The sequence below is a fragment of the Anabrus simplex genome, chromosome 5 (genome assembly GCF_040414725.1).
Source record: "Anabrus simplex isolate iqAnaSimp1 chromosome 5, ASM4041472v1, whole genome shotgun sequence".
Lineage (NCBI taxonomy): Eukaryota > Metazoa > Arthropoda > Insecta > Orthoptera > Tettigoniidae > Anabrus > Anabrus simplex.
This window is the reverse complement of record NC_090269.1, coordinates 10,025,242-10,051,826: the sequence shown is the minus strand read 5'-3', so window position 1 is coordinate 10,051,826 and position 26,585 is coordinate 10,025,242. Positions and strand designations below refer to the sequence as shown.

The following is a 26,585-nucleotide window of genomic DNA, read 5'->3' as shown; positions in this document are numbered from 1 at the left end:
CTTAAGGCCCCGGCCGCTTCCTTCCCTCTTCCCTGTCTATCCTTTCCGATCTTCCCATACACCCGCAACGCCCCTGTTCAGCTTAACAGGAGAGGCCACCTGAGCGGGGTAGTGGTCCTCCTCTCCAGTAATGTCCCCCGACGCCAAGTCTCACGCTGAGTCAGAGGGAGAAACCAACCCTGGAAGGTAAACGGATTAAGAATGAAAAAAAACAATAACATTAAAGTATTATTATTATTATTATTATTATTATTATTATTATTATTATTATTATTATTATTATTATTATTATTATTATTAGACCCATGTGTCTGTGCGATGAAAAGCACATTGTAAAAGGAAAAAGCAATATCTGGTTCAGTATGAGTTCCAAGACTGGCAGACACTTCTAAGAGCCAGGCTGAGTGGTTCAGACGGTTGAGGCGCTGGCCTTCTCACCCAAACTTGGCAGGTTCGAACCTGTCTCTCTCCGGTGGTATTTGAAGGTGCTCAAATACGTCAGCGTCATGTCGGTAGATTTACTGGCACGTAAAAGAACTCCTGCGGGACAAAATTCTGGCTTCTCAGCGTCTCCGAAAATCGGGAAGATAGTTCGTGGGACGTAAATCCAATAACATTATTATACATTTCTGACAAATCCTAACCCCAGGAGAGAATGGTAGAAAATTCACCTGCGGTGTCAACATCTGATAGCTATATAACCTTCCTTCGATAAGAAGTGTCATGAAATGAAAACTGGAGTATAACAGGGAGAGTAATGAAGTTAATGTGGTTTATCGTTCAGTGAGTGACCCGTGAGATTTACGAAGTTAATAATATTGCATAAAACCTTACGTAAAATGTAGCCCTAGTATACACTTCCTAGATTTGTGTTATCGATTTTTGATTACCGTTGTTTGTAGGACCGGCGCATGAGCAGAGGCCTGTGACCATGGAGTGTTCAGTGGCCGGGGGAAAGTATATAAGCGAGCGCCAAGCACATTGCAAACTTAGTAACGTTGCTAGCAAGACACGGATAGGACATCTGGTCCTTGTGGAGGGGATCTAGCAGTCTACTTCACCTGACACACATAGAGTACCCCCACTGCAGCAGTTCAACGAGTCAGTCGTGAGTGAGCGAGCGGGGACAACAGTGTCTACAGTCTACGATGCCTGCACCAAGCGAAGCTGTCTGTGAAGAAGTGGAGGTAGACCAGTTGGGAGACCTGTTCGCACCACCTCCAATGAAACACTCCGACACGCGGGATAGTATTTCGTCGATCGACAGTGACGTGTCTCTGACATTTGACAGCCATGGAGAGCGCATCGCTTCGTCCTCAGCCGACGATGAGGGGGCCCACCTGGCGGATATGTCTGACTGCGGTTCGGACACCGGATCGACCAACGGTAAAGACTCTGGCTGCGAAGTGGCAGAGCAAGAACAAGAACCTCCCTTCGTGCCACCAGATGATGAACTCGCTGACCGCATCGTCAGTCAGGTAGAGTTCTACTTCTCTGATGTAAATATCACCAAGGATGCCTTCCTTCTAAAACACGTGAAACGCAACAAAGAAGGCTACGTGTCGCTCAAGTTAATTTCGAGCTTCAAGCGCGTCAAACATCTAGCTAAGGACTGGCGTGTCGTAGCGCACGCCCTACTTCGTTCCTCGAAACTCCAGATCAACGAGGCTGGTACCAAACTTCGTCGCCTGGCACCTCTACCTCAGTACGACCAAACGACGCCGTCGCGGACAGTCGTCGCCATGCATCTACCGCACGACAAGCCCACAATCGAAAATGTGGCCGAGCTGTTCTCCTCGTTCGGCGAGATAGCGCTGGTTCGTATCATGAGACCCGGGAATCCAGTCCCGGCTGATGTACGCAGCTTCGTGGCGAAACGACCCGAGTTAGTGGGCACCGTCTGTGCACTTGTTGAGTATGTGGACACTGAATCAGCCCAGCGCGCCGTCAAGGGTCAACAGGACTGGCGTGGTTACAGCCAGGGTATCCGCGTTGTGGAACTCAATACTCCAGCGACAAATTCCAAGCCCAACCCCAAGGGCAATTCCAAGAAGCGCACTGCCTCCGGTAAGAAGACAGCCGTCTCCCGTCTCGTGGACGCTGAGTATTCTTCTTCATGCGCAACCAGTGGTTCGGAGGCCGAGACGGAGCATCAACAAAAACAACCTCACCGTCCTCCAGCCTCGAGATATCCCCGCGCCGCACCCCCGCCTCCAGGACGCGTCGTGGTACGGGCTAGCACGGCGCCCGAACTCTGTCCTTGGCTTCAGCGGCGCCTGTCCGCGCGCCGAGACTCCATGTCTGACAGCAGCAGCTCCGGCGTCATGCGTCCCCGCAGCAACAGTGGCGTCGCTCATCTCCCAGATAACGTCCTGCGACTTCCTCGCGGGCCCGACGGCTCCCGAGGCTTCAGGGAACGAGCCGCCACCGTGTGCTAGCTCACACAGGCTGTGATAAGTGAATGAATGCGTGTGACTGTGAGTGAGAAAGCTTATCATCATCACTTGTTCTTTAAGTTATTTATTGTTCTTTATTTTGTTTTGAAAGGTGGTCACATCCTAACGCGAGTGATTTTAAGTGTATTCTATCTGTCTGTGCTTCGTTCTATCACTTTTCATGCAGGATCTGGCCCCTTTCTAATTCTTCTCTATTTCAAAAATCATTTTATTTATTTTCAAAGATATGAATGTGGTTGGGAGGATTTTTATGGGTAGTAAGTAAGTATGACTTCGAATGGAAGTTAAAACGTGACCAAAGACTGAACGTTAAAAGTAAACGAAAACGCAATTTTATACTATTATTGATTTTATGTCTCAATTGTTATTCTCTTAAGTGTAATGTTACTATGTTTTAATAATGAAGTACTTTCATATTTGACTTGCTTTTTCGTATTTATCTTTACTTTCGTTTTGTTAATATATCGTCACTGTTATGCCAAAACCGCGAATGTGACAATGCTCTTCCTATCCATTATTTCTCTTAAGACTGGTCGCGTTTCACAGCCACATATTGATATACAGTCCATTAGAAAAAAAATTCGTTGAGCTCATTTTCCTATGCGCATGTGTAAAGGATACATCATACTCTAGGAGTGGGTAAATAAGTCATGCAAACATACATTCCAACAGCATGGTACAGTAAGGTTCATTTTCCTTTACACACGGGCATATGAAAATAAATTCAACGACAATTGTTCTGATGCACTGTATATCAATATGTGGTAGAGATACGTGACCAGTCTTAAGGAAAATAATTGATAGGAAGAGCGTTGTTACATTCGTCGTTTTCGAATAGGAGCGGCGACATATAATTCCTGTGAACTCTCCCGTAGATTGGTGTTTCAAAAAAAAACTACCAACGTCATGGAGTGGATTGTCTTTCACCAAATCCTTTCTCTTGTCTAGGTCAACACTCACAATCGCGGGAGGAGAAAGTCGTGAGAGCTACTGACCTACACTCTTGTGATAGGAGAAGGCTCTCATTACAGAAAAACTAATTTACTGTAGCAGGAGCGCGAACTGTGACAGGCTAGGTTTCTCCGCTGTGCTAGCACATGGTCTGAACTGGGCTCCCTCGAGCGGAACGCTTGAACTTGTGCAGTTCATTACCAGCAGGTAGCGGGGCTTGCCATTGCATGTCCGTCTTGCTAGGAGAGATCATTAACTCCAGTAAAAGTTGCTCTTTAATTGATCAAATATCTCAGACTTGATAACCTACTAGAGATACAATTGTTCCGCTCTATCGCACTTAACATTACACACAGCCTAATATTCTTGATATATGTAGAAATTCTTGCCTATCGAGATGACGTCATAAACGCGAGAGAATCAGAGCGTGGCACACTGACCAAGAATTCAACGACTCTCATTCAATGTTAAGGCTATACGACCCTGAACATCGTAAAGCAGCTTACGATATCCTGCCTAAACAAATAATCCAAGCAGGAATAAAACGGACATAGGAATTGATTTCTCTGCCAACATTTCAACGTAGCAACCATTATCACAGGTAAGTAAACCTAATCGAGGTGCATCAGGTACGTTTAACAGCATGTATAGGTTAGAATGCAAACTTGCTGAAGTAATTAACACGTAGACTCTAGCCCGGACAGCAGTTGTGCTATGAGATTTGCATACATATCAGGGGTCCAGTATATTAGAAACTCTTGCTACATCTGGGAAGACCCGGCCGACTAGACAACAATTCTTATTGCCAAATGAGTTTGCATTCTTACCTATTACTCCCAAAACATCTAGTAATAATAATTTTCTGCATCGATGAGAAACCAAGAGGAAGGCCAATTACAGTCAATTACAGGAGAAAGTCTTAGACTTTCAAAGACCTCAAACATTCTCAAAACAAAAAAATAATCTTGAAGGAACGTGAAGAACTGAAGAATGGAAAGGGGAAAGGTAGGTAGAGGTAAGTATATAGCTGGCAAACGATGGCCATAGAAGTCTATTAAAATTTTGTCTTAATGTCATGTATAACTTAACACCTCCGTCTTGCTAGGAAAGATCGTTAACTCCATGAGAAGTTGTATTGATCTAATAATATCTCAGACTTGTTAATAACTATATTACTACCAAGTAGAGATGACATTGTTCGACCCCTAGTCAGTTAACGTTACATTATATTTTCCTTGTGTTAATATTTTAGAAGAATGTTGAGGAAGGTCAGTGAAGTACAAAATAAAATCTTAAAGGGGGTATATTTCTAAGGTGACGTCTATTATCACTTTCAGGGACCAAAATTGTTTTAATCGTATGCCATAGGCCAATCTTAATTATCCCAGATTAAATACCACATAAATTATTTGATATATCTTTTCAGTTCCGACTCAGCCAATTTATAACCGTTTCACATAGTTTATAAATGTATTTATTCTTAATCCGTTTATCATCCAGGGTTGCTTTTTCCGTAGGAAGTCTGGGGAAAGGATCCCAACTTTACCGCCCTTGAGAGTGAGAGGACGAGCAGCACCTCGCCCAGGTGGTCTGAAAAGGGGCCTTTGGGGGAGGGGGGGGATTTGAAGGGATAGACAAGAAAAAGGGAAGGAAGCGGCCATGACGTTAAGCTAGCTAGAGGAGAAGTGGGAAACCACGAGGGTGAATGGACCCCGTTCCAGCCCTTTTACCACTTTTCAAATTTCATGGCAGAGCCCGGAATTGAACTAGGGACTCCAAGGGTGGCAGCTAATCACACTAACCACTACGCCACAGAGGCGGACTGTCTATCACTTTCAGGGACTAATATTGTTGTAATCGTAAGACATAGGCCAATCTCAATGGCATAACGAGTATTTGTTTAAAACAGCTGTAGATGACAGCATTTCTTGTTTCACACCTAATAATAGATAGTCTTACTCAATACAATGAACCTTGAGGAGATGTATATTTTAATAAAATGAATAGTCATTCTGGCATTGGCTGAAAGCTCACAAGCTCGCTTACCTCACATTGGCAGGGATCCTTGGGTTATATTCAAAAACCACTGCCTGTCTCTCAACGCCAGAAGCGATTATTAACCAACATCTGTTACGAACTCAGCTGAAATGTAGTGCCGTCAAGAAGCAGCAGGGAAGTGGCGCCACCACAGTGAGCGGCGAAGAGTCGAACCCAGCGCTAGTAACGCCATTGACCGGACAAGCGTGACCAGGTCATGCAGGAGGCCAAGGAATGCCGCTGCTAACATCTTCAAGGTTCCTGGCAGCCTAGTTGTGTCCACGTCACACCTAAGCTACGTATCTCCCTCGTAAGATTTATTTTTTTCTATTTCAACCTCGTTGCTTTATGATAGTAGGATGAAAAGGGAGGACGATCGTGTTTACCATTGCTGCTCCTCACATTGCGCAGGCAGAAAAGAATACCCCAGCATTTAAAGTTTTCTCTTCAACTCTCTCATCTCCTACGTCAAGCTCTCTAATGTGACGCACAGCGAGAGAAAACTAGTGACTACAGGGGCGAATTAAGCTACTTGGCGCCCCGAAGTAGAGAATAACATTCCCGCCCCTTATTCGACATTATTGTACCACCAAGTAATAATAATAATAATAATAATAATAATAATAATAATAATAATAATAATAATTAGGGTTCGGAAGTTGAGGAAAAATCCTTTTGTTCTCGAGTGTCCTAGATGCGTAGGTCGCCTACAAGGCGTCAGCTGGAAAGACCTGCACAAGGCCACACGCCATAAACCCTGGAAACAATTACTACTATAATTTTGCCAATTTGTTCGTTTTTTAGGGGAGAAATTCACATTATACGTAGATTGAACCTAGGATTGCCACAAGTGAAAACAGGGACACGTTGAATATGAAAATCTTCCCCTGCCCCAAATGAATGAAATGAAAAAGCCAAAGGTGATAATCTGATAAATCCGAAGACGACCTATCTACCTATCCTTGACTACTGAGACGACGTATTACTGGATACAACTCAAGACAGACGAAAAAACGGAATTGTCAGCCCCCGCGATGGTTTCCCTAGTGAGATCGAATCATCGTCCTTACTCATTCTGCTCACTACTGAGCGAAGTGACCTCATTAACTTTTTCATTTCTTTGTTGCAACCTTGGGAAGATGTCTTCATTGAGATCGGCCTTCAGTTTTTCTTAATATAATCTGAAGTTATAGGCCAGCGATCTTCTTCGCTTCATCCAACCATCTATTTGCCGTTCCTCTCCGTGATCTACTGCCTTCAACTTTGTCTTGAAAGATGGTCTCTTTTTAAAATTTTGTCTTTCTGTTCTGAAATTTTAGCCAATGAACTGAAGATAACACTCACTTACACGTGTTTTGATGCTCAGTTCGTCTGTAATCGAAGAATTTGTTCGTCTTTCCCTCCAGGGTATACCTAGCATTCTCCGCTAACACCACATTTCAAAGACATTGATTCGATTTTTGTCATTAGCTTTCATGGTCCCACAGTCGTACAAACCGATGAAGATGATAATGATGATGATGATGATGATGATGCTTGTTGTTTAAAGGGGCCTACCATCTAAGGTCATCGGCCGCCCCCGTACAAAACGAAGAAGAACACTAATGATTCAACCAAGCGCATCTTCGTAGCTTTTGATATGACCCGCATGCTTGGATAAGGACATTAAAATAAAGTTACTAGTTTTGGTCAATGCTTTTGCTGGCGGGACCTAGTGTTTACAGTGCACTAAGTCTTCTGGTATGGGCTAGAGCAATTTTGTTACTTTCATTGATCTGTCTCTGTCTTATCCTTGGCTTTGACAAAATGAAAGTGACTGAGGTATGAGCGATACTAATAATGCCATTCCTTATGCAGCCAGTCCCTGCTATGAATGGTGTGAAAATATTGCTCATAGGGTCGGTTGGTGTATGCATTTCAGTGGGCTTGGCAGACTGATATGTAATAGCAACTTCTGGCTCGGTGAGGAAAGCAACGGGAAACTACCTCACTCCTCATTTCCCTAGTACCCCTCTTCAGTGATGCCTAGGCCATCTATGACAGCTCATGGCGGAAGTGTCGAGGATCCAACCAGCCTTCGGGCTGATGACTAAACAGTTTTTGTCAGGTTCGTCAGTCCATAGACTGGTTTGACACAGCCTCCATCCCACCCTACCCTGTGCTTATCTTTTCATTTCTACATAAATACAACATCCACCATCTACTCTAATCTGTTTGTCATATTCATACCTTGATCTACCCCTACTGTTCTTACCGCGTACACATCCCTCAAAAACTAACTGAGCAAGTCCCGGATGTCTTAAGATGTATCCTATCATTCTATCTCTTTTTCTCGCCCAATTTAGCCGAGTTGCCCTCCTCTCACAAATTCGATATCTCTTCATTCGTAATTCAATCTATCCATCTCATCTTCAGCATTCTTCTATAACGCATTTCAAAAGCTTCTATCCTCTTTCTTGCTGAGCTAGTTATCGTCTATGTTTCACTTCATGCAATGTCACGCTCGAGACGAAAGTCTTCAAAATCTTTATAATTTCCTGTATCAACTTTCGAAGTGAACAAATATCTTTTCTCAAGAAAGGCGTTCCTTGCTTGTACTAGTCTGTATTTTATGTCCTCCTTACTTCTGTTATCGTTAGTTATTTCATTACCCAAGTAACAATATTCATCTACTTCCTTTAAGACTTCATTTCCTAATCTAATATGTTCTGCATCACACGACTGCACTCCATTATTTATTTTTTTGGACATTTATTTTCATCTTGTACTCCTTCCCCAGGACTGCTCATACCATTCAGCAATTTCTCCAGATCTTCTGCAGTCTCAGACAAAATACAAATATCATCCTCTCCTTTGTTTGTGATTCCCTTCTCCAATTCTTCATTGATTTCCTTTACCACTGTTCTATAGAAACATTGAAAGGGAGAGGAGCAATCTGCAGCCTTGCCTCACTTCTTTCTGGATTGCTGCTTCTTTTTCATGGTCCTCGATTCTTATTATAGCAGATTGATTTTTGTACAGATTGTACATAATCCTTATCTTTCGGTATTTGATTCCAATCGCCTTCAAAATCGCAAATAGCTTGCTACGCAACATTATCGAATGCCTTTTCTGTATCTAAAACCCGGCTGAAATAAGCCTCATGTAGGGTCCTTAGATATAAAGCAATGGCCACCATATTAGTTATAGCTAGAGCCCTGCACAGTTAGTGTCTCGGCGGATACATACTGTATGGCAGTGCGGATAATATTGCTGAGAATTCCTAAATAATGAGGCTTATTGACTTTCATTCAGGTATACTTTATTTTTGCGTATGGTTAGGCGACCCTTGACAGTGGTATGGGAGAATAGTGATATATTAGGAGCCTTGAGACCATAAAGCCGTGAATCTGACCTGAGCCTACCTGACTCCTGCCCGCAATTAATGGAAGGAAGGAACAATGGTCAATACATCGGTAGTTGTCGCAAGAGAAAATCCCTCATAAACCTGTGACTGCAGGGTTTCTGGTGCTGGGTGTCAGGCCTGTTGTATTACGTTAGCAGATCTATCCGTTTCATTACCTTGGGTGTATTATACTGTAGTTAAATAGTTACATTATCCGCGGATTACTATTCACGGATGCGGATTCAGGTAATAATAATTTCGTGTGGCTATTTCTAGCCGGGTGCAGCCCTTGTAAGGCAGACCCTCCGATGAGGGTGAGCGGCATCTGCCATGTGTAGGTAACTGCGTGTTGTTGTGATGGCCGATAGTGTTATGTGTGGTATGCGAGTTGCAGGCATGTTGAGGACAGCACAAACACCCAGTCCTCGAGCTATTGGAATTAACCAATGAAGGTTAAAATCCCCGACCCGGCCGGGAATCAAACCCGAGACCCTCTGAACCGAAGGCCAGTATGCGGACCATTCAGCCAACGAATCGGACGCGGATTGAGGTGCGGATGCAGATATTATTCTGCATATCCGCGCAGGGCTCTAGTTATAGCACGAAAATAAAGTTTTTAACGTCTTTTGAACGATTGCTCTTACTATGTGAATGGAGTAGTGCCAGCAAGGGCAGCACGAAAGGAACAAGGTTACATGTTGCTCACCTCCACTTCCTTCGTCCTCACCTGGCTCATTTCTCAGCAATCTGGTAGCTGATTCATTTTCTTGTCTGAGGTCTCGTTGTGCTTATCTGCACTGCGTTCTTTCAGCTTGCATTCGGGAGATAGTGGGTTCGAACCCCACGGTCGGCAGCCCTGAAGATGGTTTCCCGTAGTTTCCCATTTTCACTAGGCAAATGGTGGGGCTGTACCTTAGTTAAAGCCACCGCTGCTTCTTTCCCACTCCTAGCTCTTTCCTGTCCCATCCTCGCCATAAGACCTATCTTGTGTCGGTGCGACGTAATGCCAATTGTAAAAAAGGAGTAGATGTAGGATGTAGTAGTTAAATAGAAATGAAAAGGTTAGCAATACATGATAGGATGGAATGGAGGGCTGCATCAAACCAGTGTATGAACTGATGATCCAAGCAACAACATTATTATTATTATTATTATTATTATTATTATTATTATTATTATTATTATTATTATTATTATTATTATTATTATTATTATTATTATTATCATCATTGAGATACAGTTGGCCGAACCAGAAGATTTAGTAGTAATGTGACAGAAGGAAGAAAAGAAGGAGGTGCAAGGAATGTTATGTTCCAGAAGGGCAATGCAACAGAAAAATTTCCGGTCGATTGCAATACGCAAACAAAATATTGTATTCTAACTCGATATGTCGAAAGTGTTGTTCTAAGGAACTGATACGATAGCTGTCACCACAGTGACTGCTGTGGTGTAGTTGCCGCACGCTGAAGAACTGTAGATGTGGATCCTAGAGGAAGGCAGCCAGAACTGTGTGACCTTTTAGATCCTTTGTCCCTACTCTAATCCGCTTTTTTCAGATGTTGGGCAAACATTTTTTGACATTTTGACATTTTGACCTAACAAAGTAGCCTATTGAAATATTACAATAAATATGACTTAATATTTTGGCCACAATTTCGAAATCTTACCGCTGTTTAAATTAACATTATAATATATTATTGAAAATATACTTTCAAATCCTAGCATACTTAATAACAATAATAATAAATACGTAATACTATTAATTTCATTATATTTTAAATTTATTTACACAATGCAGAGGTAACTCAATGAGTGACTACTGATCTGCATTTAGGGCAGTCACCCAGGTGGCAGATTCCCTATTCGTTATTTACCTACTCTTTTCTTAAATAATTGCAAACAATTTGGAAATTTATTGAACACCTCCCTTGATAAGTTATCCAATCCCTAACTGTTTTTCCTATAAACGAATATTTGCCCCAGTTTGTCTTCTTGAATCCCAACGTTACCTTCATATTATGACCTTTCCTACTTTTAAAGAGAACACTGAAACCCATTCGTTTACTAATGTCATTAAACGCCATCTCTCCACTGACAGCTCGGAACATACCACTTAGTCGAGCAGCTCGTCTCCTTTCTCTCAAGTCTTCTCAGCCCACACTTTGCTCCATTTTCGTAACACTACTCATTTATCGGAAATCATATGAAAAATTCCAGTTGTTTTTCTTTTGATTTTTTTTCTGGTTCTTGAATCAGTCTCCTTTACGTCCTTACTATAATCCCAAGTTATCCTCATAATCATGTGCAGAGATCTGTAACTTTTCTTTACAACCACCTTTATGTGATTAACCCAGTGATGATATTTCCTTACATTAACATCTAGGTACTTCCATAAGTTCCATAAGAAACTTTCTCCCCATCAACGCAGTAGTTAGAACTGCGAGAACTTTTCGTATTAGTGAAACTCACAAGTTACCAACATTCCATTGCCTGGTGTCCATCACACAACATTGTTGAGGTCTTTTCGCTGTTGCTTACAATCTTACTCCATACAGCACATCATCATCCGCAAGAAGCCTTATCTCATCCTAATATACGCGCGCTTCGCTACGGTTTGGTATTGAAAGTTATTTTTCAAAATTTTACGTTTTGGAGAGTCTACTGTTGATTGCACCCGTAAAATACACCCTCAGTTCGTACCTCAAAAGGTTTGCGGGGAATGATTATTAATTTCCTTATCTAAGATGAATTTAAACCCTATACAGAACTGGAATGTTTTGAAATCCTTATTTAACATATAAGTTGTAAAAGCGATAAACCTGTAAAATTTAGATGTTGTATTTCGAAGAGAAATGGAGGAATGAATGCTTTAGGCGGTGAATGTTTTAAAAATATTTCTTGACATCTAGGACATAGAAGCCCACCCTTCACGTAAAATTTTAAGATTGTACCTCTAACGGTTTCGGAAGAATAAATATTGTGTTACCACCATCTAAACCACCTAGGGGAGAAATATTTTGAAGTATATGATAGTTTACGTCTAAGATATAAACAAAGGACCTTATAGTAAAATTACAAATTTGTACGTCAAAAGGTTTTGAAGGGTTGAACACTATTTAACACCTTAAGGGTGACATGTTTTAAAATATTTTATAATTCACACTTAGTATTTTAAAAATAAACCGCTATTTGGAATTTTGTCTTCGTACGTTTAACGGTTTCCGAGGAAGGAATGCATATATCTATTTTCGGATCTTAACCTCCATTTAAATTTGTTTCAAACTTTCTGTCATTTAACACATAGGATACGATTTAAAATTTTAACTTCGTAATTCAAACGGTTTCGTAGAATTGAATATTTTTCACATCATTCCTCACGCCACTGTCAAAACCCCTTAGGGGTGTATTGTTTGAAGACCACTTCTTATATAAAATCTAAGACATAGAATTTAGTGGTATAGAGGGTAGCACCGATATTATATGTATTAAGCTTGTGAAAATGATTAGTAATTTGAGACGTTTAAATATTTTAAATATTATACACTCAACGTCCGCAAGGATTCGTAGGTGTCACTAATGGTATACAGTCTCAACAAATATGTTCCTCCAGTTGTGTATCAAGTTCAAGATTATTTCAGTTAAACCCCTGAGTTTTACAAATAACTTTCTTTGCCAATACAGAATAAGAATCGGATATTCTGCCGAGTACCTTGGCTGTCGTGGAGACTTAGTTTTATAACTTCTACAACTTCTATACAATCCCAATACGTATACGTGAAATATTTTGAATTATGCCATTTTCGACACCTACAACATCCGAAGATCGTGTAAAATGTCTACTTCACACGTCAAACGCTTTGGAGGGATGAATAATTTCGTCGTAAGTTGTCACCCCCCCCCCCCGCCATCTAAAACCTCTTAGTGGTGTACTGTTTTAAGATCATAATCTTTAAAAACTTAAACATATAGAAGCAACCATCATGTGAAATTTTCACCTCGTATGTAAAACGGATTCATAGAAATGAATATGATGTCATCAGAACTATCCCCTCAGTAAAAACTACTTAAGGGTGTGTTCGTTCAAGACAACTTCTTAGTTAAAATGTAATGCACATAGGAGCAACATCATGTGAGACTTCAACCTCATATGTTAAACAGAGAAATAAATATGTTTGTCATCGGACATCACCTGCAGTCAAGACTCGTTAGGGGTGCATTGTTTTATTACCAAATTTTATTTTAAATACGAGCAAAGAATAAGTGAAATTTCAATCCCATATGTCAGTCGATTTCAGAGATATGAATATTTGTGCTTTTAGGTCTCACCCTTGTAGTCAAAACCCCTTATGGATATATTATTTTTAGGACCACTTTTTGTTTAAAATCCAAGATATATAGGAGCATCCGTAGTGTGAAATTTCAAACTCGTATACCAAATGGTCTGAGAGAAATGAATATTTATGTCGTCAAGACCTCACCCCCTAGTCAAACCCCCATCCCCCGTTAGGGGTGTATTGTTTAAGACCATCTTTTGTTCAAATCTGGGCCTCCGTGGCTCAGGCGGTAGCGCGCCGGCCTCGCACCGCTGGGTTCCGTGGTTCAAATCCCGGTCACTAGATGTGAGATTTGTGCTGGACAAAGCGAAGGAAGGACAAGTTTCTCTCCGGGTACTCCGGTTTTCTCTGTCATATTTCATTCCAGCAACATTCTACAATATCATTTATTCCATCTGTCACTCATTAAACATTGCCCCAGAGGAGTGCGATAGGCTTCGGCAGCCGGCACAACTCCTATCCCCGCCGCTAGATGGGGGCGTCATTCATTTCATTCCCGACCCAGTCGAATGACTGAATATAGGCTGTGGATTTTCATTTCTTTTTTCTTGTTCAAATCTAAGACATATATAAGAGAACCATCATGCGAGATTTCAAGCCAACATATCAAACTGTTGGAGAGAAATTTATGTCGTCAGCCCCCACCCCAAGTCAAAAACCTTTAGGGGTGCATTATTGTTAGACTGCGCTTTTATTGAAAATCTAACACAAACAGGAGGAAGCATCATGTTAAATTTCAACATTCTGTGTCAAACGGTTTCAGAGAAAGGAATACGTTTGCTTTCGGGTACTAACTCCCATTTTACCCTTAAGGGATAAATTTGTTTCTAATTTTTTATTATCTAGAACAGAAATAAGCAATCATTGAGTAATATTTCAACTTAGTCTGATCAATGGTTTTGGAGCAATTAAAATTTAGGTTTTTAGGGTTTTAACCTCGTTTCATCCCCTTAGGGGTGGAATTTATTGAAACCCTTATTTTGTGGGTGCCTATTTCCTTTTATATATATATATTTACTCTTTCACTTCTTTTCAACCCTCTGCCCCACTAAGTGGATTTTTATAGAACAAAAGACACGCGTTTCTTTATTTCTAAAGGAGATTCTAAATACCAGTTTTCACGTCTGTTTTTTGAGATAAGTATCCTCATAAAAAATAATTCAGACCCTCTTTCAGTATTTTTCAACCCCCCCCCCCCCCCCACATTTCCCTCTTAAAGGATTTTCCGGAAACAAACAAAATACGTGTTTATTTATTTTTAAAGGAGATTAAAAATGCCAATTTTCATGCCTGTAATATCTTCATTTTTTGATATATGAGCATCCTCATATAAAGAATTGAACCTCTTTACCACCTCTTCCCCCCCCCCTAAAAGGATATTCAGAAAACGAAAAACTACGTTTTTCTTTATTTTTGAAGGAGATTGTCAATAACTTACTAATTTTATGTCTCAAAACAGTCAAGCTTTTGAGATATAGACATACTCACTTTAAAACTTCATCCTTCCACTTTCACCCCCTTAGCAATGAAATATCCAAAAATCCTTTCTTAGTGAGCACCTACAATGTAATATAAGTGTATCGCCAACATTTATTTCCGTCCAGTAGTTTTGGTTCGGGGATGATGAATCGGTCAGTCGGTCAGGAGATGTTATTTCAAATATATACTGTAGATATATAAGAAAACATAAAGGTCCAATAATACTGCCTTGAGGAATTTCCCTCTTAATGATTAGAGAAACAGATATTGCTTCAACTACTCTAATTCTCTAAGTTCTATTTTCAAGAAATATAGCCACCCATTCAGTCACTGTTGTGTCTAGTCCAATAGCCCTCACTTTTGCCAGTAGTCTCCTATGATCTGTCCTATCAAATGGCTTAGATAGGTCAATCACAATACAGTCCAATTGACATCCTTTAATCTAAAATATCTGCTGTATCTTGTTAGAATCCAGAAGTGATATAACCGTTCAATCGAACCAGTTATTAATTTCTCTAACATGTCTAATACGTAGGTATAATCAGAAATAATGCTTTCCCGAAGCTTACATGCAACGCTTGTCAAACTTACTGGCCTGTAATTTTCAGCTTTATGGCTGTCACCCTTTCCTTTATACACAGGGGCTACTATAGCAACTCTCCATTCATTTGACATAGCTCCTTCATGTAAACAGTAGTCAAGTAAGTACTATATCCCAACCCATTCTCTTTAGTATATCCCCAGAAATCTAATCACTTCCGGTTGCTTTTCTAGTTGTCAAGTTTGTATCTTATTGTAAATGGCTTTGTTACCATAGGTAAATTTCAATATTTCGTTAGTATTAGTCACCTCCTCTATTTGGACATTTTCCTTGTATCCAGCAATCTATATATACTGCTGACTGCATACTTCTGCCTTTTGAAGATCCTCGCATCACACACTCCCCTTGTTCATTAATGATTCCTGGAATGTCCTTCTTGGAACCTGTTTCTGCCTTAATGTATGTATACGTACCTTTCCATTTTTTAGTAAAACGTGTATGACTGCAAATTATTCTTGCGATGACGTTATCCTTAGCTGACTTCTTCACTAGATTCAAGTTCCTAGTAAGTTTTTCAATTTCTCCTTACTTCCACAACTATTTCTCTATTTCTTTTCAGCCTGCACCTCCTTCTTAGTCTCTTTACTTCTCTGTTATAATATAGCGAGTCTTTACTACTCTTTACCGCCTTTAAAGGTACATACCAGTTTCCACGCTTTTCAACAATTGCTTAAACCCATCTCACAGTCTTTTTACATTTATGTCTGCCGTTTTGCACCGATCAATTACTTCTTTTAAACTCCCTCATGCCTGTCCTTTCAGCCATTGGTACTGCCTAGTAGTCCTAATTTTAGTACCTTCCCTTCTTTCACATTTGTTCTTAACTATGGCAAAAACAGCTTTGTGATCACTAATACCATCCACTAATTCAGTAAAAATGAAATGGCGTATGGCTTTTAGTGCCGGGAGTGTTCGAAGACATGTTCGGCTTGCCAGGTGCAGGTCTTTTGATTTCACTCCCGTAGGCGACCTGCGCGTCGTGATGTGGATGAAATGATGATGAAGACGACACATACACCCAGCCCCCGTGCCGACCCTGCAGGGAATCCAACCCGGGACCCTTGTAACCAAAGGCCAGCACACTAACCATTTAGCCGGATATTACTTCAGTTTCTCTCTTGAACTCATCTGGTTTTACCAGCATCACGCCCAGAATTATCTTCCCTCTAGTTGATTCCATCATTTTCTGATTCAGCTGTCCATCCCAGATTAACTTATTTGCCAATTGTTGTCGATGCTTCCTGCCGTTCGTATTACTTTACCAATTAATATTTGGTAAATTGAGATCACCTCCTACAATCATGTTCCTTTCTGTATTGTTTCCCACATAGCTCATTATCTTATCAAATAATTCTGAATCAGAGTTTAGGTCACCCTTTCCAGGCCTGTACACAACAAAACATCAAGTTGCCTACTATCTTTAGAGATGAGCTTTTCACCTGAAATTTCATGCTTGTCAGTCATCTTTAACTTTTTCGGAGCTTACAAATTCTTCTTTCACCAGAACGAATACTTCCCCTACTACCACTCCTATACTATCTCTACGATACACACTCCAGTTTCGTGAGAAAATTACTGCATCCATTACATAATTTCTCAGCCATGATTCAACTCCTATTACAATATCTGTAAGTATATATCTATTAAATTACTTAATTCTATTCCTTTTCAATACTTCGACATTTCAACACTAATACTTTATGTCATCCACACTTGACTTCCAGATCCCTGTACCCTTATCACTCCTCCCTAGTCCACCCCGCTTCCCTGAATGTAGGCTACCTCCCTACAACGCGGAGTAGCAATAATGCAGTAACAGGACACAGTGCCGTAAGCTTGAGAAAGAAGACGGAGAGAAAACTGGACTGGTATTTCGTCATAAAGCGGTCACTGTCGCTCCAGAAAATCTCGCCTTGTTGTCTAGACGTGCTTGTCACTCCCGTTCATGTTTTGAATATCCCTGGCCGTTCAACCTGGGAAGGGATATTCATTCATTGTCATCTTACTCCAAGATTGATGGAGACAACAGGAAAGGAATAACGAAAAGCAATCAAGAAGCTCAGGTGAAAACCGACACGGCGCCCCCGTGATCTCTAATTACAAAGCGGCGCTGTACAACAATCACTGGCGATGATGTTGCTGTTTCGAGGTCAGCAGCCTCTGGACACCATCACCTGCTTTTTAGCAAGGTGGACTGTGTTCAATGGTCGCCCATCATGTTTGATCATGTTCATTAAATTTTGTCAACTTCACCCGCACCGCTTCAAAATAATCATGTCTGTAATTCTGAAAAAGCTTCACAAACACAGTATTGACCAGAAATCAAGCTCTTCTTATCCTTTGGTTAGTAAAATGATAACAAATTTTCACTCCTTCAAGTTTATTTTTAATTACTATTTCACCCAAAAAGTAGGTATTTATGGAAAAACGTATAGATAATAAAAAAGAGGTTTAAGTCTAAGCGTTTACATTTTTCTTTTAAAAAATAACTCAAATTTAGAACTGTTACTTCCTCCAATTCCTTTCCCAGCTCTTCCAGAATTCGAAGAATATCTTCAGAATCCCTGTATCGTTGAGACCTAAGCAAAAGAGTGAGTAACGAGGTCTTTAATGTCATCGTTAGTAATTTCTGGCAAAAGAAGAAGCTAATTTCAACGAAACGTTGACAGGAGAAAGTTTATGCCACACTAGTTTACCTAAAGATGAATATCATACTGTATTTACTTACATCTTCTGATGAGGGATGGAAAAATAATTGTCGCTTCCTCTCGCAAGACGACAACTTGGCCGTCACCTTCAGCTTTCGGACTGGGCTGAGGCGTATGGCTTTTAGTGTCGGGAGTGTCCGAGGACGAGTTCGGCTCACCAGGTGCAGGTCTTTTGATTTGACTCCCGTAGGTGACCTGCGCGTCATGATGAGGATGAAATGATGATGAAGACGACATATACACCCAGCCCCCGTGCCAGAGAAATTAACCAATGATGGTTAAAAATCCCGACCCTGTCCGGAATCGAACCCGGCCCCCTGCGACCAGTAGCCAGCACACTAACCATTTAACCATGCAGCCGGACTCGGACTGGACTAAGATGGTAGGGAGGGGTGGACGGGCTGAAATAGAACTCCGAGATGACTAACTAAGGAATACCTGCCCCTTTCAGGTCTATCCCAACTCTCTGGCGAGAAATGTACGACATAATACAAAAACGCGACCAATCTGCCGTCTGCGTCTGGTAACTGTACCGGTTGGTACACCTCTACGCCGCACATTTGAATTTTCCGCCTTAAAATACCTCCCTACTGGAGAAACCCGGAACTTTAACAACTGAACTATCTCTACTGTTTATCAGAAGATGTCTTTGTCTGTTTTTGATTTGCTTTTATTTTTCATTGATCAAGAAGTGTGGACATTCTCTAACAGAGGTCTCTATCAAAAAACTATGATTATGCACTCTAGTGTGAAGGAATGAACCTTCTTGAAGAAATTTTATATTCATAAGTTTTGTCTTTACTAAATTTTGTTCTGTCATTTGTGGGTTGGTGATATTAATCCTTTCTTTCCACCTGTTTTGAATGTATCCAATTAGGAATTTCAATAATTAATTTTCCACCAATAAGGTGTTTCTTCATCGTCTTGTGTATAAGTTTTTGCTGTTATCCAACAAAACTTTGTGGGCGGGTCGTAATCATTCATGAAAGGTCTCGAATTTTCCGCGAGGGTATTAAAACTGTTGATTTTCTTGTCTCCGGGCCACTCTTATAACATCTTTTTCAGTGTGCGAATATGTAGCAGGGGGCGGGAAGCGCCTCGTTCTTCAGGCAGCAGTTCTTCAACAAGGTAATGGCCTTTTAACATCTGTATTTCTTGCTAGCTCAGCAGTTTAACTCTAGGGAAGGGTTCGAAACCTTTAATATGTAACCCATCTCTTTAAAATGTAAATCCCTTTCCACTCTATGTAAAAACTACAATCTCTTTAACTGTAAAGCGGGGATAGAGAGTGCTTTACCCTCTCGAGCTCCTCTTCATTTTGAATTTGAGGTGACTATGTTTTCATAACGGTTTTTCTCTTCCTTCTTACTGTGTTAAATTTATCTTGTACTGTATACTAGTCACCTCCATAGATTGGAATTAGCCCCTGGGTGATCGGCCTAGCGCCACTTAGGTTTTAAAATGTGTATTTAGGAGTGCAAGTTCACGCCTCCAGTCCTCTCTGTACTTTGGGCCAGTAACTTAACCTGTCGTTTTTCTCTTTTTCTTCATGCGAAGGCCCTGTAGGTTGGGTATAAGATACCCCTGTTTCACTGTAAGTGTGCCTTGAGGCCAGTTAGAAGTAAAGTTTGTTGTGGCCTTTGATAGGCTTGTAAAGTTGAGAGCAGGTCAGCTCTTTCTGGTATGTTGGAAGGAGCCTCTAGGAGGCTTGACATTACTAAGCGGGAGCAAGAGCTCCATGTAATTAAGGGTTTTCTGCCCCTTTGTATTTTGTGGTTGTGAGCTGAGAGCTCAAGGATTGTCGTATTGGGGCTCGAAGCCCAGGACTTGTAAGAACGCGAAACTCGGGCTTTCCTTGAAAAACTAGTCTGGTACCTGATTTTGTTATTTCCCCTAGTGGAAACTGGTTAAATTTTTATCTAATCTTGGACTTATTGATTGTGTACCTGATTTAACTTGTTCTTATTTGTTGTATGCTCAAAATTCTATGTCACCATTGTTTAGTTTCGAAAATATAACCTTTATAGAAATTTTAATTCATCTTTCGGACTTGTAGTTAGACCCATTCACCCCGGCACCTTCTTTCACCTCTGCCTTCCACGGATAAGTGCGTAACAGTAACTGTTACGGGGATACCTGTGGACCAGCAGATGTGAAAGAAGGTGCCGGGGTGAATGGGTCTAACTAAATAATCGAAGTTAATTTAAAACTGTAACAAAGGTTTTATATATATATATATTGAATTTCAAAAATCAACAAATAACAATGTAACAGGTACCAGTAGCAATAAACAAGTCTAGGAAAGACAAGATTGGTGGTATAAACAGATCTTGGGCTTCAAGCCCTCACTTTACAATACCTGAGCTACACGCTCAACTTTACAAAGGTCACAACTTTACTTACGGGCAGAAGTCCCCTAATACAAGAAGCCCTTACTACAGCAATTACAATATCCGGCATCCCAGAGGCACTTTTACAACATTAGAAAAAGAGTTAACGTGCTCTCAGTTCTCAAGCCTACTCAAGGCAATATCAGAAAATTACAATTACTTGCCATCAAGGCACAACTTACAAAATTTGAAACAGGGGTATCTAGTACCCAACCTATTGGGCCGTAGTAGAAAAGAACAGGTTAAGTAAATGGCCCGAAACACACATAGAATGGAGGCGTGTATCTGCACTCCAAGATATGAAGTCTGAAAACCTAAGGGGCACTAGGCCGATGAAACAGGGGCTATTCCCAAAGTATGGAGGTGACTCGTATAAGAATAATTTAAGACATTACGGAAAGGAAGAAAACAAAACGTAGTCACCTCAAACCAATATGAAGGTGAGCTCGAGAGGATACGACACTCTCTATCCCCAAATTACAGTTAGAGATTTTATGAAATTTTTACATTAGCCGGCATAACTTACATTTTAGAGAAGAAGGTTACATAGTTAAGGTTCCGGACCTTTCCCTCAGGTTAAACTGCGGAGCTAGCAAAAAAGTAAGATGTTGGATGGACATTACCTTGCTGAAGAACTGCTGCCTGATGAAAGAGGCGCCTCTCGCCTCCTGCTTGACATACACACTAAGTTAGATGACGATCAATTGGCCAAGAGACGTGAATATCCGCAGTTTATAAACCCTCGGGGAATGTTCTAGACCTTTCATGAATAATCAAGACACACCCACAGGGTTTTATAGGTCAAATTTAAAAGTGACACTCAGAATCGAAGAAGAAGTACGGGATTGGTTGGAAATTAATTACAAAAATTAGGGATTGGCTGGATTCAAAACTGGCGGAAAGAAAAGATAAATATTGCCAACCCAAAAATAAATGAACATCAATTAGTAAAAAAAACTTATGAATACAAAACTTCTTCAAAAAAGTTATTTCACTTCGCACCAGGGTGCATGATCATAGTTTTCTAGGTAGTGACATCTATGAGAGAATGTCCAGACTTCTTGATGAAAGGAAAACAAAAATAAGTTGAAATTCACACAGTACTGGAAACTTCACAATAACAAAATTACGTCGAATTACAGTAGGGACAGGTTTAAATAGGTCTAGTTTCAAGTTCACAGCTTCTCCTGTAGAGGAGTTTCTTTTAGGCACAATATTTAAATGAGCGGCGTTGGGGTGTACTTCCCGGTGCGGTAGGGGCTGTTTAACAACACGGGGGCGCAGTATTCAGCTACAGATAGAACGAGACCAATAGGCAAAGAATGATGTTCTAAAGCATTCCTGTGTTCGATTCCTCGCCGAGTCGTGGATTTTAACCTTCATTGGTGAATTCCAATGACTTGGGAGCTGGGTGTGTTGGTTACGTCTCAAAATTCACTGGATAAAATTAGTAGAAAATAGTATCAAAACTCACGTAGCTAAGTTAAAATTCTAGTGAGTCTCAAAATTCACGACTCCGGACAGCAGGTGCCTGCGATAACCACAGCACGGATGAGGTAACTCAAGCTGCCCTTCAAATCATGTTTGTCCACCAACTTTTAGAAAGGGATATCCCATGTATTATTAGCAAGGATTATCATCCTACCAAAGACCAAATTCTCCAAGTATAACACTGATCTTTACTTAGTTATTCTGCTTGGTATCATCGAGCAATACACAACATGGAATACATTACTTTGCAAAAGGGTAAACTAAATGTAGTGTACAACGGTTATAGGTTTTATAAGTAGGGAGTAAACAAGTCGGGCTAAACAGTATGGGTTTGTTATAAAAGACTGTCATCCGCGTGTGGCCGTAAAGTTATAGTTCCAACAGGCAATAGCGTTTTAACAGCCCGCCAGTGTGTACCTGATCTCAACGTCCTGTCGCGAATACTTTGTGCGAGGCTGCACGACATGTCAACCTCTTGATGAGAGGTATTTGAGGTGGACAACTTAGACGAATCACCCTGTGTAGCACAAGGCTTGCCTCCATTCGTCACAATGAGCTGCATCTCTTAAGTAAGAGTGCACACAGTTCCGGCTGGCGCTAATAATGGATCTTTTTGCACAATTTAGATTGCATTTTCAAATATCTCCAGTCGTTACGTGGATAGGGTGAGCATTTATCCATTCAAAGAAGAACTGTCACGGTTCGTAAGTTTTGAGACTGGCCCAGGTAAAGAAATCTACTCTTACTAATCCTCTCCTTGGAATTCGTGAATTTTGATACTCGTGAGTTCTGAGACGACACTATTAGACTTCAACACAGGTAGGGTCCCATTCTCATAGGTTGTGTCCAATTTCCGATCACAGCAAATTCTGTCCCATTTTTTATCACTGTAAAATTATCACCAGCCAACAGGATTTCCCAACGTTCATGTAGCAGGGGGACGCGCTCCAGAGCATCCTCCGGCCCCCTCTTTCTTAAAATTTTTGATGAAATATTAATCTATAGTCTTCAACATGCTTACCTAAGAGATGGAGCTCATTGTGACGAATAGAGGCAAGTCTTGTGCTACACAGGTGATTCGCCTAAGTTGTCCATCTCAAATATCTTCTGATCCATTAAAGATATAGACATTCTGTTAACAAATTCTTAAATTGTAGTAAGGGGGTCGTAAATTACTGCCCTATTCCTCTCGATCACATAACCGGGAAACACGAACAGCTGTGTTCTTTTAAGTTCTTAAATCTTTAGACTTTTTCAATCGTGAAATTACCAGCGTTTCGCCCCAGTGTAGCAGTAGGCTCATCAGTAGGAATGCTACACGTTTCCAACACGCTGGCGCTGGTACGCCGTTGAGACATCACTGCAAATCTCCTATGTAGGAAAATGCAATGACGGTGCACTGTGTCTCCACTTGTATTAATGCCTCTCCTAGGCCTATATCAAAAAGTAAGTTCCCTGAAGGAAACCATAATTTAATTTCATCGATTGCGAATGTTGAAAACATTTAAGCTTTTTTTTTAAATTGAACTATACTAATTTAACCCAATAGAACAATTAAGAATAGAGCGACAAATTCAATGATGTGCTTAGTTTGCAAATCAGACGAGTACTTTTGGATATATTGAAGGGTTTCAAATGTGTGGGTATTAGAAAGCCATGCGCCCCTCGCTGTGATGTCCAGCGTATTGCCCTCCTACATGGCTCACGCCTTGTTGATAAACGCGCGTACTGAACGTATTCTGTACATAGTATATTGTGATGTGGACCAAAGAGCCCTACAATAATGTTATCCGTTAAGTTTTTATCCATTCTTCCCAATGACCGTGTCATTCAATGGATTCTGAAATTGTGGATTTCATCTCATGTACTTAAAATAATAATAAAGTACTTAAATTATTACAGTTTCACTGTGTTATCTGTTCATTTTCTGATTCAGTGGCAATGAAACAAGAGCTTTGTAACACCGAAATCCTGTAGCCGTACATCATACTGTTTTATTCTCCGGTCCCCCTCGAGGTATGTGTGTTGATCAACACGGCCTGAGTCAAGGCGAGGGGCGCATCTCTGTCTAATGCCTACACATTTGAAACCCTTTAATATCTCCAAAAGTACTCGTCGGGTTTGCAAAAGAAGCACATAACTGAATTTGTCGCTTGATTATTAATTGTTCTCTTCGGTGAAGTTAGTATAGCCCCTAGTAAAAAAAAAAAGTTGCTACCGGGCGAGTTGGCCGTGCGGTTAGGGGCGCGCAGCTGTGAGTTTGCATCCGGGATATAGTGGGTTCGAACTCCACTGTCGGCAGCCCTGAATATGGTTTTCCGCCTTTTCCTATTTTCACACCAGGCAAATGCTGGGGATGTACCTTCATGAAGACCACGGCCGCTTCCTTTCCATTCCTAGGCCTTTCCTATCCCATCGTAGCCATAAGACCGATCTGTGTTGGTGCGACGTAAAGCAAATAGCAAAAAGAAAAAAAGGAAAAAAAAGTAATTACGTATGTTATAGAGAGCAATAGGACAGTACTTTATGAACACCTTAATACAATTTGAAAACAGAATTTCTATATCTTTAACGAATCAATATATATTTGAGGTGAACAGCTTACAGAAAGCTACGGGAAGTCAAGAATGTTTGGTAACATGGATATGTTTGAAACAGAAGTAATCGCAGTGTAGAGGAAGACTAGTGTGTCAGAACGATACAGTGGTGAGAATAATAGATAATCAGTGCATCCCTGACAAGGCGAACTTGGTCGTAAAGAAATCTATATTTCGATCGGAGAAGCGATCCCGGGAGGACAACAGTGCGGCAGTTCCTCGGGTTTTGAGAAAGAAATTCGGCCTTTACTAAACAGGGGTTATGAATTCCTTAATAAAAGGCACATACGTGTCCTATTTAGTCTGTGTCTGTCCCAATATAAGCGCATCAGACACAAACGATAAAGATAATTAAATTAACGAGTCAGTTACTTGAGGGCTGTCTCCCTGTAGCAGTGCTTCAGTAGGGAATTCATTGACAGCAAAATTCCTGTGTTATCTAGGTAGATATAATTATAAAAGTGTCATATAGACAAACCTGTTTGAGAACTGAAGGACCAGTTATTATTTTTTGCCTTGTTTGCCCATTTCAGCTTCCGTAGCCTATTTGATAATTTTATGCCTTTCTTAAGTTGTTGTGGATATTTTCTGCTGTTATTTGTGCATTAAAATTAATCAATGTCCGCCTCTGTGGTGTAGTGGTTAGTGTGATTAGCTTCCACCCCCAGAGGCCTGGGTTCAATTCCCGGCTCTGCCACGAAATTTGAAAAGTGGTACGAGGGCTGGAACGGGGTGCACTCAGCCTCGGGAGGTCATATGAGTAGAGGTGGGTTCGATTCCCACCACAGCCATCCTGGAAGTGGTTTTCCGTGGTTTCTCACTTCTCCTCCAAGCAAATGCCGGTATGGTACCTCACTTAAGGCCACGGCCGCTTTCTTCCCTCTTCCTTGCCTATCCCTTCCAAACTTCCTATCACCCCACAAAGCCCCTGTTCAGCATAGCAGGTGAGGCCACCTGGGCGAGGTACTGGTCATCCTCCCCAGTTGTATCCCCAGACTCAGAGTCTGAAGCTCCAAGACACTGCCCTTGAGGCGGTAGAGGTGGGATCCCTCGCTGAGTCCGAGGGGAAAACCGATCCTGGAGGGTAAACAGATAAAAAAAAGAAAGAAAATTAATCAATGGAAAGAAAAATATATAATTCGAATGTACTGTATTAATAACTCAATAGCGCGCCTGTCCTCGCGGGAAGGTATTGAGAAATTCCCACCATCATTCAATGTGACACATAATCGCGAATTCGCTGACAGATCGCGATTTCACGGTGCACGAAGAGGTTTCTGGCCGAGCTACCAATGGGAGTCAAGCGTATTGACATGATAGCCTTTCACCAGTCAGCAAGCAAGGACTGATCTTAGATCCCACAATTCGCTTCGAGTCGCCAGGCCATGCTAAGATGTGGACGGCGGAAAGAAGTCGATTTACAAGCGAACCGTAAAGTATTATAAAGACAAACATCACCTTGACAACATCTCCGTCCATCTCTCTGTCTCAACCGGACACGACTTCACGACATTGCGATCGCCGCAATACGAGCTTCAATAACCATACTCCGCGATCATCTATATAATATTTGAAGAAACATACATTATGCCACATTCCAAATTTATTCCTGAGTCTTGTGATGGTTATTTCTATCTGGCACTCTAACAAACTCACCAATAACTTAGAAGATAAAATATTGTGTAGTCGACATGCTTCGTCCTTGTAGCAGCAAAATGCCTGTTTTATCTAGGTAGATATATCAAAATGTCATATAGAGACATGGGGGAAGTTGTATTAATTAATTAATAAAAAGTAACGTTTACACAAATGAAATTTTCACATTACACAAATCTGAAACCTGTAAGCCAAATCGTCGAGAGGATTGCCAGGTTCCGTTCCTGCTACGTAAAATAAAGCACCGGCGGTGATTCAGTGGCGAAGCGTGCTGGTATCCACTGTTACCATTGGTAACACTTTGAAAACATAAAAATCTAATATTTAATATTCTTATTTCTTCGCCTGGACGTGTCGCGAGAGCTCTATGGCAGTAAATCCTCACCGTCACAGTTGAGCGAGAGGCTGTTACCAACTCCATGCAGTGGTTACGCCTTGAATCCCTTCGAACAGCTAGGCGAGTATTACTGCACCTCCGCCAAGCAAAACCCCTCTCCCCT

General features: G+C 41.0%; 1 protein-coding gene across 1 annotated transcript; it reads left to right on the top strand.

Moving 5' to 3' along the window:
- The first annotated feature begins 1,148 nt into the window (after window positions 1-1,148).
- On the top strand, window positions 1,149-2,877 carry Achl (La ribonucleoprotein translational regulator Achilles). The gene has a single exon (XM_067147891.2). The coding sequence runs from the start codon at window positions 1,149-1,151 to the stop codon at window positions 2,436-2,438; it is 1,290 nt and encodes a 429-aa protein (XP_067003992.1). The 3' UTR covers window positions 2,439-2,877.
- The last annotated feature ends 23,708 nt before the right edge of the window (window positions 2,878-26,585 follow it).